General features: G+C 43.5%; 1 protein-coding gene across 2 annotated transcripts; it reads right to left on the bottom strand.

Moving 5' to 3' along the window:
• Positions 1-1,404: 1,404 nt before the first annotated feature.
• LOC123428588 lies at positions 1,405-10,737 on the bottom strand. Of its 2 annotated transcripts, XM_045112814.1 has the most exons (7): positions 10,518-10,737; positions 10,367-10,398; positions 5,268-5,365; positions 4,019-4,101; positions 2,256-2,333; positions 2,059-2,154; positions 1,405-1,936 (listed from the first exon to the last, which is right to left on the bottom strand). In XM_045112814.1, the coding sequence occupies exons 1-7, from the start codon at positions 10,611-10,613 to the stop codon at positions 1,679-1,681; spliced, it is 741 nt and encodes a 246-aa protein (XP_044968749.1). In that variant the 5' UTR covers positions 10,614-10,737; the 3' UTR covers positions 1,405-1,678. The 2 variants fall into 2 exon arrangements, with proteins under 2 accessions (XP_044968749.1, XP_044968755.1); XM_045112820.1 differs by lacking the exons at positions 10,367-10,398; positions 10,518-10,737 and adding an exon at positions 6,290-6,339.
• Positions 10,738-12,542: the final 1,805 nt, after the last annotated feature.

The following is a 12,542-nucleotide window of genomic DNA, read 5'->3' on the forward strand; positions in this document are numbered from 1 at the left end:
TTAATTAATTTATTAAATGGTCGTAAAATTACCTCGAGTGAGGAATAATTTATTCTGCACCCTGGGTGATTATATATATGGTACCTTATATATGAACAAAAAGGCGAACCCTATACTAGTTTCGCCGTCGCGCCCGTCGCCGGCTTGCCGCCTGCTCCGTCGCCATCGCCTACTCCTCATCACTGTCAGATGCGGGCGGCGCCTCCTCGTGTGCGGAGGCGTCTGCTCCAGCGACAGTGGAGCCGCCTGCTCCTGTGTCGATGGATCCGCCAGCTCCAATGGCAGTGGAGCCGCCTGCTCCTCTGCCGGTGGATCGGCCACCTCTAGTGGCAGTGGAGCCGCTTGTCCTTGCGTCGATGGAGGTGGTGGACGCGGCCCCGGACCGGCGGACGCGAAGTACATCCGCCGGTGCCCCTCGGGCACGACGCCGGGGATGAACCAGCGATCCCAGAGGTCGCTGGTGGGCGCAAACCCCGGGTCCAACTTGAGATCGAGCGGCAGGATGTTGCGCCGCTGATCGAGACCATGTGCGGGAACCTGCGCCACAGGCACCCGACTCTCGCTCAGATTCCACCGCTCCGGGAGCACGACGCTTGGCCATGGCATCGGCTCGTTGTTCTCCTAGAGGTACTGCTTGAAGTCCTCGTTCACCGTCCGTTGCCGGTTAGGGTTCGACGGACCTCCGTCGCCGTCGCGGGCGGCGAGGTTGCGCTTCGCCATTGTTTCAGGGTTTTTTGGCTCGCGGAGTGGGGTGGACTAGTGGGGAAGAAGGTTGCGGTGGTTCCTATTTAATGGGACCCGTCAAAACAGTCGAAGCGTCGCTGTTGTCGCTACCATGTGTGCCAACGGGAGACGAGTCGTTTCTGCGTTGGGACCGGTCAAAGTAGAAGTGTCGCCGCTGTCGTTGCCCGGTGGGCCAGCGGGAGACGAGTCGTTCCTATGTGGACAGGTCAAAGTAGCCTTGGCATCGCCGCTGTCGCTGCCCAATGGGCCAGTGGGAGACGAGTCGTTCCTGCGTGGGCCCACTTCAAATGAGGCCCCAGGTTAGCCTGATGGAGCCCCACTCGTGAGCGCGATGAGGTGCCACAGGCCGACCCCACTAATCAGGCGACGTATCGGTCAAAGGAGGTTGACTAGACGGAAACGCCCCATTTGGCCGCCTGCGAGAGTGGATAGAGCAAAGTAGGGCAAAAACGAAGAAAGCTAAGCGAGTGAGGCAAAAACAAACAAAATTAAACAAAGCAGGGCACGGAAGTAAATAACCCTAAATCATATAAGCGCCCTGCGGATGGGATAAGAACCAGTCAAATAATCACATCGCCATCACAGATTCACAGGTATCATACGATCACTAGGCTACATCTCCATCTGGATGTTGCCATACAAAGGAATGATTTCCTCAAGTAATGTGAAAATCTCCTTCATAGCCATTCATTGTAGAGGCAAATCAAAGACTCCTGACATATCTACTCCGTTAACCATAATAAGAGGACTGTATTAGCAGCATATCTACTCCATTACTAATAATGGTGTTTACAACTTACATCTCTCAAGAATAACATGTTCTATTGTTGCACAAAATATATACACTTTCAACATTCCAGTTCCAACCAAGCAATCGTTTTATACCAACACAACCATGCCAATTCTTTCAAGTATATAACTACAGATCCCAGCATCATGTTTCAAATCCAGCACCTGTCCATCCTGATCCAGAGCTTCCCCTTCCCTTGGGGAGGACCATCACACCGCCTCTCCCTCTTCCTCCCGAGTTTGATGATCCCTGCTTCATTTCCGCCTTGGCAGGTTGTTGCTGTGTTCCGCTGGTGGCGGGCTCATGGACATTGCTTGCAGGGGAGATTGCATTCGCTAGATTTTGTGATGTGGGTTGCTGCCGTACCGAATTAGTGGTAGCATGCTGTACAGTGTTGATACCCTGATAATTATAAACATGAGAATGTGCAAATCAACTGAGACGAGAAACAATTATGTGCATGTAAACATCAGCAAGAAAGAACTAACTAGTAGCTATCAGGAAAGAAACATGTCTCTACTTACAGAAACATCAACAGAAGCCCTGATGGGATTTAGACATTCTAAACGCCTTTTTAATTCTTCTAACCTCGAATATTGTGAAGCCGCACTCTCTTGAACCTAATTGAAACAAAACCAAGATATTCACAACTGAACTGATGATGTGATAGGAAAAAATCACTAGGTGTACAAATAAGGACTAGAGAAAAAGAAATACATACCAACCGGTTAAGGTCGTCACATAGCCTCTGTTTAGCCTCCTCTTCCTCTTTAACAACTTGCGCAGCAGCTTCCCAGGCCTAAACTAGCAAAAGTTACTTAACAGATCAACAATCGAAAGCAAACAGCTAAATCATATTAGATAACTGGAGATTTTTTATTTTATTAATTACTAGCAAAAATGTCCGTGCGTTGCAACGGGAGAAATAAAATGTCACACACATATTCCTGTTGTCATTTCTTCTCTTCACCACCTTGATGGTGATCATGTTGTCAACATATTCATGATGGATGTGATTAATTTCAAGGCCATGTGCTTTGTCAACACATTGTAGCATGACGTATTCGCAAGCCCTTTATTGCATCAATTTGTAATTGTGTGGACTTGTAATACCCGTAGATGTCACTCTTTTTTCATCTACACTTTGTGCACGCACCATACCCACACTCATGCACCATAATTCAATTTCTATACGTGTCGTCGATCCTCCCTACACATACTCGTAATTACTTTTAATTATGGTGAGCATCACCACCGTCTCACCTTCATGTGATGCATGCATCATCCCTGATAAAATGGATGCATAAAGAATAATACTATAATTAGAAAAATCATAAGCCGACACTCGAGTAAATTAATTAAAATTAGTCGGTCCAGTTGTGCTGCAACAAATCAAAATAAAGACTAAATCATGTTCAACTGGTTGAATTGTGTTCCAGCTAATCGTAATACCAAAAAGCATCAGTAACTTTTTTTAGATGATGCATGCAACTTCCTGGAAATAAACAGAAGAGGAGGAGGATTAGAACCTGAGAAGTAATAATTGGTGGGGCTTGTGCGTACCAAGCAGGCATTTATTAATATTAACAAGCGAGCCTCTATTCAAATAAAAGCAAGTGCTAGCGCAGCTAGTTGGGCCCTCGTACAGAAAGGTGGAGGTTGTGGGTTCGATCCTCATCAGACTCGATAATATTTTGGTTCGAACTTTTTTTTACCGTTAAAAAAAAAAAATAGGACCGCGGGTTTAGTATGAAAAATGTCAAGGAGGTTTCTGCAAAATGGTATGACGGACCAAGAATACCTAGTTTCTTTATTAGAAGGTATAGATAAGCATTTCAGTAGAGAAAATAAAACTTGTTTCAAACTATAACAGAAGAAAAAAATCATTATTATAGGAGTTCGCTAAACACCCGCTTTCTGGCTCCTCCCTATTTCACTCTCTTTGGCCGTTGGCACTGAGACACCGGACCAGAAGAGATCCCCCTCCGCCACGTTACTTCAACTTCAAGAAGCATAAGTTGAACTTCTTTCTAACTTCTCATATATTAAAACTCAATATAAAAGAATGCACTTGATCTCCAATATTACGTTTATTTAATAGCATTATAATGTAAGTTATAATCCTAATGGACACACAGTAGTTGCAGTTTCAGAGGAAAACATAAAATCAGTTTATTTAGTTTATCTACAATAGCAGTTTATTCTCCATGCATCTTATATATTGTCTCTCATGAACTCAATTTTTGCATGTGACATTTGCTGAGAGATGCAACCAAGAGCATTAGGGTTTGCCCTGCAGGTGATAGTGATACTCTAACAGTAATATGTTTCCTTATAAAACAAGTAGCACCTTTCATTTCATCCATAACACACGTAACTAGTAAATGAAAATCAAACAGATGGAAATATTTTGGAACGGAGCAAAGCAATTGTATCAGATAATGTTAAGTTATTGTATTATAATCATGAGTGAAGAAGTCCAACCTTTTTTGCATCGTCCTCTTTCACCTTAGCCAAACGTATTCTCTCAGTTGAAATCTCAATCTTTTTCCTCAAATGCTCGAGTGCTGGAACCAGGAAAAATACAAGTATAATCAGTTTAGCCGAGTGGAAGTAGTGTACAAAAGCTAAATCATGTATGTCGGTGTACTACAGTTTGGGTCTTTAGTACCCCATACTTGTGCACGGACAGTTGTAGCCACACCAGCGGCAAGGGCTGCCAGGAGACAGCTGAAGGCAAGTACGAGGATGTCAAGAAAACGTTCAAATCTACAATCAGAAGACAGTAGGCCAAAGGCTGGGATCCCGGCAAGATCCTTGCCGGGATAGCTGGCGGAGCCCCGACAAGACGTGCACCTGGCAAGATCCCACCAACCTGCCGCCGCTCCAGCGCAGCGACCAGCTTTCATTCCTCCTGGATACGTGTCAAGGCACTAGCAATGGTGGGGGTTGAGCGGTGCCGATGGGACGGGTCCCTGTCCCGTGTCATAGAAGGTCATGGACGCCTGAGGGAAGCATTTAATGCGTTTGTCCTGAGACATCAGTAAACACTGTAACAACTGTACATCCCGTGTGTGCCATGTTCGCCACTGTTGGTGACCCCTTCGACATATAAAAGCAGGTCCAAGGCGTAACTACAGAAGGGGGGTTTTAGACTCTCAGAAAGGGGGCTTCTGGATCAGTTGAGGGGGGGTTAGACTCTCAGAAGGGGGTCTTCTGGATCAGTTGAGGTGCGTAGCTGTTGTGTACCACATAGCGCTCCTGGAGCCAGAGCCCAAGAACACTCAATACACCAAAAGCAGGAGTAGGGTTTTACGCTTCTCAACGGACCGAACCTGGGTAAAATCCCCCTCGCGTTGATCGTTGGATCTGCTCTTGGTGCACCCCTCTCTCCATGTCGAACCGTAAAGGGATCCACGCGATCCCATAGGTGTGGTACCCCGACAATGTCTACGCCACAACAGAACAACTCCCTACAATCTACAATGTAGTGCGTAGAGATATTTTTTCAACAAACAAGCTTAGTAAAGTTTTACCAAGTATATAAAGAAATTTATCGATATCTATAACAATTAACACTATAAGAAACTATGCCTTATGATGAGTATAATGATATGTATTTCATATTTTATATGTCGATATTTTTCTCTATAAACTTGGTATTTGTCTATGAACTTTTACTTTTAAAAATCTATACACACTATATTATGGAGGGGAGGGACTATTAGTTCACCTGCTTTCTTTGGTCCAGCTGTCAGTTTAACTTCTAGAGTCAGATTCTCAAGCTCCTTCTCAACATCCCGAATTTTGGAATAATTTTCCTTAATATATCTGCAGAAAATTAAGTTATTCAAATATTTCTATATTAAACAAGAAGTGGAAAAGAACTAAAATCACAGAGACACCACCACAACTGATTCCCTTTGACGTGCGTGATCTGTTGGGCACGAGTCAGGTGTGCTAGCCTTTTTCTGCTATGGGGCACTATAGGAAGTGGCAGAGTTGCTACAAAAACCAGCTACAGGGAAAGCTACAGTACTACGGGCCTTCCGTGCTATGACCAGTGTATAAGATATATTACTAGGTGATGCCAATAAAATTTTGAATAATGCCAGAAATCTAATATGCCAGAACAACTTTGTAATTGCCTAGTAACTGTAGCGAAAACAGGTAGATGGTAACAAATAAACACAACAGCTTTTTGTGTTTGGCCCTCTACTCCGCGAACCTAGTACTCCTACTTGCCTTCAGCTGGTAGACACATATACATACTACACAAATCAGAGAACCTGGTACGTATATGTCTAGTTCTCCCCAACAACAAGTATTGTAGTACAGAGGGAGAAGTAGTGTACTCTATCAAACTAAACAAGTACTCCTACTTGACTAGTACTTCACACCAAGGTTTACGAGTCGACGAGTCGTTCCGAGGTTGAGACTCGTAGACTAAGCGTGACTAATTGACACTAGTCGACACTGAAGTTGCGGCACGTAGACTAGTCGACACTGGAGTGTAGTCGGCCCTGGAGTTGAGACTCATAGACTAGTCTTGACTAGTCCTTGGACTCTTAATCCATGTTTCACACCTAGGCAGTCGCGTGACTAAAATTTTGGTGCGAGTACATAGATCACATAACTACCTGCAGAAACTACAAATGGAGAGAAACTGAGACCATATCTGTACAGATTAAGAAAAATAGCTTAAAGTGAATAAAGATTAATCTCGAGCAAATAGGGTACCACCTCGGAACACACCTCAGTCTACTGAATTCATGCACCAGCCAGTTCATCCAAGAATGTGGAGAAGGTGGGAAATATATTTCAACACTCCCATTACATATAGGCTACTCGAGGACTTAGGTGGCCTTTGTTTGGGCTTTAGCTAGTGATTCCCAGATTCTAGCTCCTCCAGAATCAGATTCTGAAACAAACAACAGATTCGCATCACAGCTACGTAGAATCGATTCCTAAAAATGCACTACTCGCAGCCGGAAGCCAGAATCAGCGATTTCGCTGATTCCCGAGCTGCCACTTACCCCATTCCAAATACAGGCATTCTTCTCACCGTTATTACGATGGATATGCCACCGCAGCCCAAACCCATCTCTCCATCGAAACAGCTCACGTTCGTTCTGGGACAGGAGGCTCTCGTTCGTTCTCTAGGTTTCCGTCGCCGCCGCCGCCATCGTCGGGCCTGTCGCCACCCCGGCGTGCGGATCTGGCCCCTCCGCCGTCCACCAAGCTGCGCCTGCCCCGTCGCCGGCCCCGTCGCCTCCAGCTGTGCCCGCCCCGTCGTCGGCCCCTCCGCCGTCCCGCCTCCAGCTCCGGCCCCGTCGCCCCCAAGCCTCCAGCTGCGCCCTCCCCGTCGCCGGCTCCTGCTGCACCGCTGCCCCATCCCCATCAGAACAAGGTAAAGAGAGAATATGCATCTTGTTAACATTATTTTCATGCCGTATGTTTATTTCCTGGTCTGTTTCATGCCGTTTATTTCCTGAGCATGCCTGTGTTGTGCCATATGATTGTTCCAATTGAGAGAATATGCATCTTGTTAACATTATTTGCATGCTGAATATTTATAGATGTTGAAAGCCAATTGGAGTTCAGAAATGACCACGATTTTTTGTAAACTCGCTGCCATTGAGAAGCTAAAGGGGAATAGGCCTAAAAAATTCTTGAACCCGGCTGGGTACAAGAATGTAGAACTATATCCTACCCAAGCCAAGAAGGCAAAGAAAGGGGCAGTGAAGATAGATGGTACCTCTAGTAAAAAGAATCCCGTTCAAACAAGCGCATGGTTGACCACTTGATTAGTGAAGATGCGGCAATGAACTCACATAAGAATAGTGTTCCACTGAAATTGAGAAGATAATGGAAGACGTTGTCGCATGTGGAGCAGATGAAGAAAGTGATGAGTACTTCATAGCAACCAAGTTGTTTGCAAAGTTTGAAAATCGTTGTTTCTTTAACAATATGAAGACTAGCGAAGGGAAGATGAATTGGCTTAGGAGGATGCATGAAGATCGAAATAGGTGCTAGGATTACGCTTTAGACGTGTGATAACGAATATATTTCCCTTTATGTTATGTCGCTTGAGACTTGTTGAACTATATTTCCCTTTGTGTTATGTCGCTTGAGACTTGTTGAACTATATTTCCCTTTATGTTATGTCGCTTGAGACTTGTTGAACTATATTTCCCTTTATGTTATGTCGCTTGAGACTAGTTGAACTATATTTCCCTTTATGTTATGTGACTTGAGACTTGTTGAACTATATTTCGCTTCATGTTATATCACTTAAGACTTGTTTGACTATATTTCTGTCTCTATGTAGATGAGCACAAGTGGCAGCCATAGTGAAGAGTCCGAAACTGATTCTGATGCTATGGCAACCTCAAGGAGGCAAAGGAAAAGAAAATACATGATGGCTGCACTTGTTGGTATCATGTACAGTGAGAAGTATCTCATGAAAAAGAAGAGAAGAGTTCCTATTATGACCGGACAACAGTGGGTTACCGAAAACTTGAGTACTCCAAAAGATTGCTATAACATGTTCAGGATGTACAAGCCTTGCTCTGATAGATTGCATCGTACACTTGTACACACATATGGTTTGAAAGGAACAAGAAACATGAGTTCGGAAGAAGCATTGGGTATGTTTCTTTGGACGGTTGGGGGCCCTCAATCCGTAAGCCAAGTGGAGAATCGTTTCAAGAGATCAACTGAAGTTATACATCGCAAATTCAATGAAGTATTGAAATGCTTGAATGACATGGCTGTAGACATCATTCGACCAAGTGATCCAGAGTTCAGAGTTGTACATGATAGGCTTCGAGATGCGAGATTTGCACCTCACTTTGATGGTTGCATAGGTGCAATTGATGGGTCGCATATTCCTGTAATAGTACCAAATGATGAGATCGTCAACCATGTTGGTCGACATTGATATCCGACACAGAATATCATGGCAGTGTGTGACTTTGACATGAGATTCACTTCTATTGTTGTGGGATGGCCAGGGTTAGCACATGACACAAGGATATTCAGAGATACTTTGGTGAAGTATGCAGATAGGTTTCCACATCCACCTATAGGTATCCACTTCATTTACATGTGCATGAAAATATCGTTTTAGTTACCTTGTTGATCCCTTGTTGTGATGAATATTACTTTATGCAGGGAGGTACTATCTTGTTGACTCGGGTTATCCCAATTGTGATGGATATTTAGCTCCATACAAAGGGCAAAAGTACCATGTGCCAGAATTTCGTCAAGGTCTCCCACCAAATGGAAAGAAGGAAACATTTAACTTTGCACATTCATCTCTACGCAATGTTATTGAGCGTTCATTTGGTGTCTTGAAGATGAAAAAGCGTATTTTACAAAATATGCCAAGTTACTCTCCTGAGAAGCAAGCTCGAATCATCATTGCATGCATGGCACTTCATAATTGCATTAGAGAAAGCAATTTGAGAGACTTGGAGTTTGACAAATGTGATCATGATGAGAACTACATGCCAGGGAATTTACATCCCCTACCCACAGGACATGTATCGAACATTGTGGTTGGTGATGATGCAACTATGAAAGCAACTCGTGAGGCGATTGTTGATGGATTGATGGCGGATCAAGTATACTTTCACATATTACTTGATGAGACTTTGATGAATGGTGAATATTTTGGACGATATGTGTACGTATGCAAGACTATGGTTAGTGCATACTTTTAATATATTGTGTTTTTGTGCTAATTCACACTTTATCAAGTCAAAACAGATAACATGCAGTTAATCTGCATATAAGCATCATAGTCAGCAGTCGAGGGCGTTACTGACATTTCACAACAGACACAACTCCTAAAGCTGACACACAATAGAGTAAACAAACAACCAGATTCTGATTCTCAGGATTCCAGAGCCACAACTGATTCTCAGGAATCCATAGCAAAGTGATTCTCAGGAATCTGTAGCCCAAACAAAGGGGCCCTTAGATGTGGGATTGATGTAGTCAGCAACTATCTTTAGTTAATAGTGTGTTGTCCAGGTTTTGAAAGTACTACTCCCTTCGTTCCTAAATATAAGACCTTTTAGAGATTTCACTAGCAGACTACATACAGAGTAAAATGAGTGAATCTACATTCTAAAATATGTCTATGTACACCCGTATGTAGTTCATAGTGCAATCTCTAAAAGGTCTTATATTTAGGAATGGAGGGAGTATATTGAATAGCATGCACCAACCAGTTCATCCAAAAGTCTGAACAGATGGAAACAACTGGGCAATATATTTCAGCACCCCTCCCGATTAATGAAAAAATAAAACATGGCCAGAAATATCAGTTCAAACCTGCATTACTCTTGATAAAAGTAGAAATGTTGCTGGTTTCATAATAAAGTAGTTAAAGAGCATGACTGACCCTCACTATTTGTCAATACATCATTCTTATATGGAAAACTGCAAAGTAGTTTGTACTAGTCAGGCTATTTGAACCTATCCCTACAATGAAAACACATTTTCATAAACATAAACACCCGCACAATCCAGTATCACATTCCTGCAGTTCATTATGAATGATCTAAAACGGTCTGTTTCTCACTAGCATGACACATCACACATGTGCAACATGATTGACTAAGGTGCATAGTAGTCCTGTGCAATCCAATTCTGTTCCTACAGCCGCATGCTCACACATACGATACATATATGAAATCCTACCACTACGTTCGAAAATTGCATCGTGGAAAAATTGTAGATTTACATAAAAAACGAATGCAGACCAAAGAATATTACAGAACAGACAAGGTATTACAAGAGGTGATGAGGGGGATGGCTCACTTCTTCAGTTGCAGCTGCTCCTCCGCAATGACCTTCAAAGTTACGCAAACCCAAAGTCAAAGTCAAGAAACCAGGCGGAAACAGGACATTGTAGTACTAACGAAAACAAGAACGGGTTTGGGAAGAGAAGGAAGAGTTTACAGCAGCGGACCTTCTCGGTGTAGGCCAGGACGGGGGAGTCTCTGGCGAGGCCGTCAGGGCCGATCTCCGGCTCCAGCGATGGCGGAGGCGGCAGCGGTGCAGCCATTTCGCCGGGAGCCGGATCCACTCTCCTTCAATCTTTGGCGGTTGTTGCCTTCTGCTGGATCTTTCTTCTTTCGCGTTATTGCTGTGTAGCATCGATTAGTGGGGAGCTGCCAAATAGCTGAAGACCCGGATCTGAAATAAGATAACCGTGTCTTGCAAGAATACCTGCCCAACGGGCCGGCCCGGCACGGCCGGCATAATTGTGCCTGGCATGACACGGCACGTTTATCCCGCCACGACACGTTTATTAACCGGGCCGTATCGTATCTGAAGTCCAGATCCAAACACGACACGAGACTTAAACATGTCGGCCCGCGGGGCGCTCGGACACATTGGGATGCCGGTCTGAGTGCATTTTTTTTCTGAAAATCAGACAAAAAGATTCAAAATATATATAATTTGACATAGTATTATATGAGTAAATCTAGAGTTTTATTAGCGCCTGCCTCATTAAAATCTTCCATTACATAGAAATAAAAGAGTACAAGCCATTCTTCAGAAATACAAAAAGATGAAAAGATAGAGAAAGGTAAAAAATTACAAATACTACATTACATGCCATGCTTTTGATTTCTAGAAATCCTTCAACCTTGCCCTGCAGCCGCAGCTATAGCTGCTGCCTCTTCTGCCTTCTTCACGTGTGCCGTTATGTGCCTCATCAGGTGGCCGGTTCCCGCATTTTGTTTCACGAACAACTTCTTACCGCATTGTTTGCACTATGCAAAAAGCTGGACGAGACCATCCTCATCCCTAACAATTTCTTCATCGTAGTAACTCCAAATTGGACCCCGACCGCATCTCACAAGACCCTGAAGAAAGTTTTGATTTGCATCAGCCATGTTTGTGTGTGTATAATGAGATGGATTTAGAAATGAGAAAGTTGGCATCCCTTTTTATAGCAAAAAAATGGCACGATAGGCACGATAGACAATGTAGCATGTGGGATAAATCTTGAGCTTCATTACTGTCTGCCTCATTAAAACCTTCCATCCTTGAAAGTCAAAGAGTACAAAGCCACACTTTAGAATTACAAAAAGGAAATAAAATTACAAAAAGATTAGAAAATTACAAAAGAAATAGAAAAGGAGTACACTACACCACTAATCTACCGATAGGTCCGATGTCGAGTCTTCGTCAATGCCCATGTCTTCAACATGGCTATTAGTTCCATGTTTTCTGCAGTGTGTTAGGCTCTCCTTCTTGATAGCTCCCCATCTTTCACGGACATCAGTGTTCTCACCATATCAGGGGTGAGACTAGTTCTTCTTTCCTCAATTATTCTTCCAGCAAGGCTGAAAGCAGACTCCGGTGACACCGTAGAGACGGGTACCGATAACACATCACGTGCTAATATGGAAAGCACCAAAAATGTATGTTTGTGTTCTTGCCATCATTGCAGTATGTTGAAGTCTTCCTCACTATCTAAATCGAACATGACTTTGTCACTGTTGAGGTACTTGAATCGAAGATGTTGAAGTAGAAGAGCTTCCGACGGTAGAGGAGGACGAAGAAGAAGAACCAAAGATCTTGCTCCATGCTCCTCTCTTTTTACCCGCAGTAGGTGCTGGTGGAGGTCGTTCATTTGAACTCCGGAATATTTTTGCTCATACTTAGCAAAAACTTCATATAGCTTGTCACGAGCCATGTTGAAGTCATCGGTATAATTTAAACTCAGGGATGCGAATAGTACATTGAGTGCACTACGATACCCTTCAAGTTTAGCTCCGGGATCCAAGATAAATGCAAATGCATACAACAGTGGAATATGTTCCCAATATTTTAAATACTTTGGTTTCACGTCAGGAACAAAATTAAGTAATAATCCATCACCTTCAAATGCTTTCAGATGACTAGCAATGTCTAATATGGTATGCACCATCAAAGGAGATGCGGGGTAATAAACCCCAGACAAAGTAATTGTTGCATCATA

Source organism: Hordeum vulgare, chromosome 1H (assembly GCF_904849725.1).
Source record: "Hordeum vulgare subsp. vulgare chromosome 1H, MorexV3_pseudomolecules_assembly, whole genome shotgun sequence".
NCBI lineage: Eukaryota > Viridiplantae > Streptophyta > Magnoliopsida > Poales > Poaceae > Hordeum > Hordeum vulgare.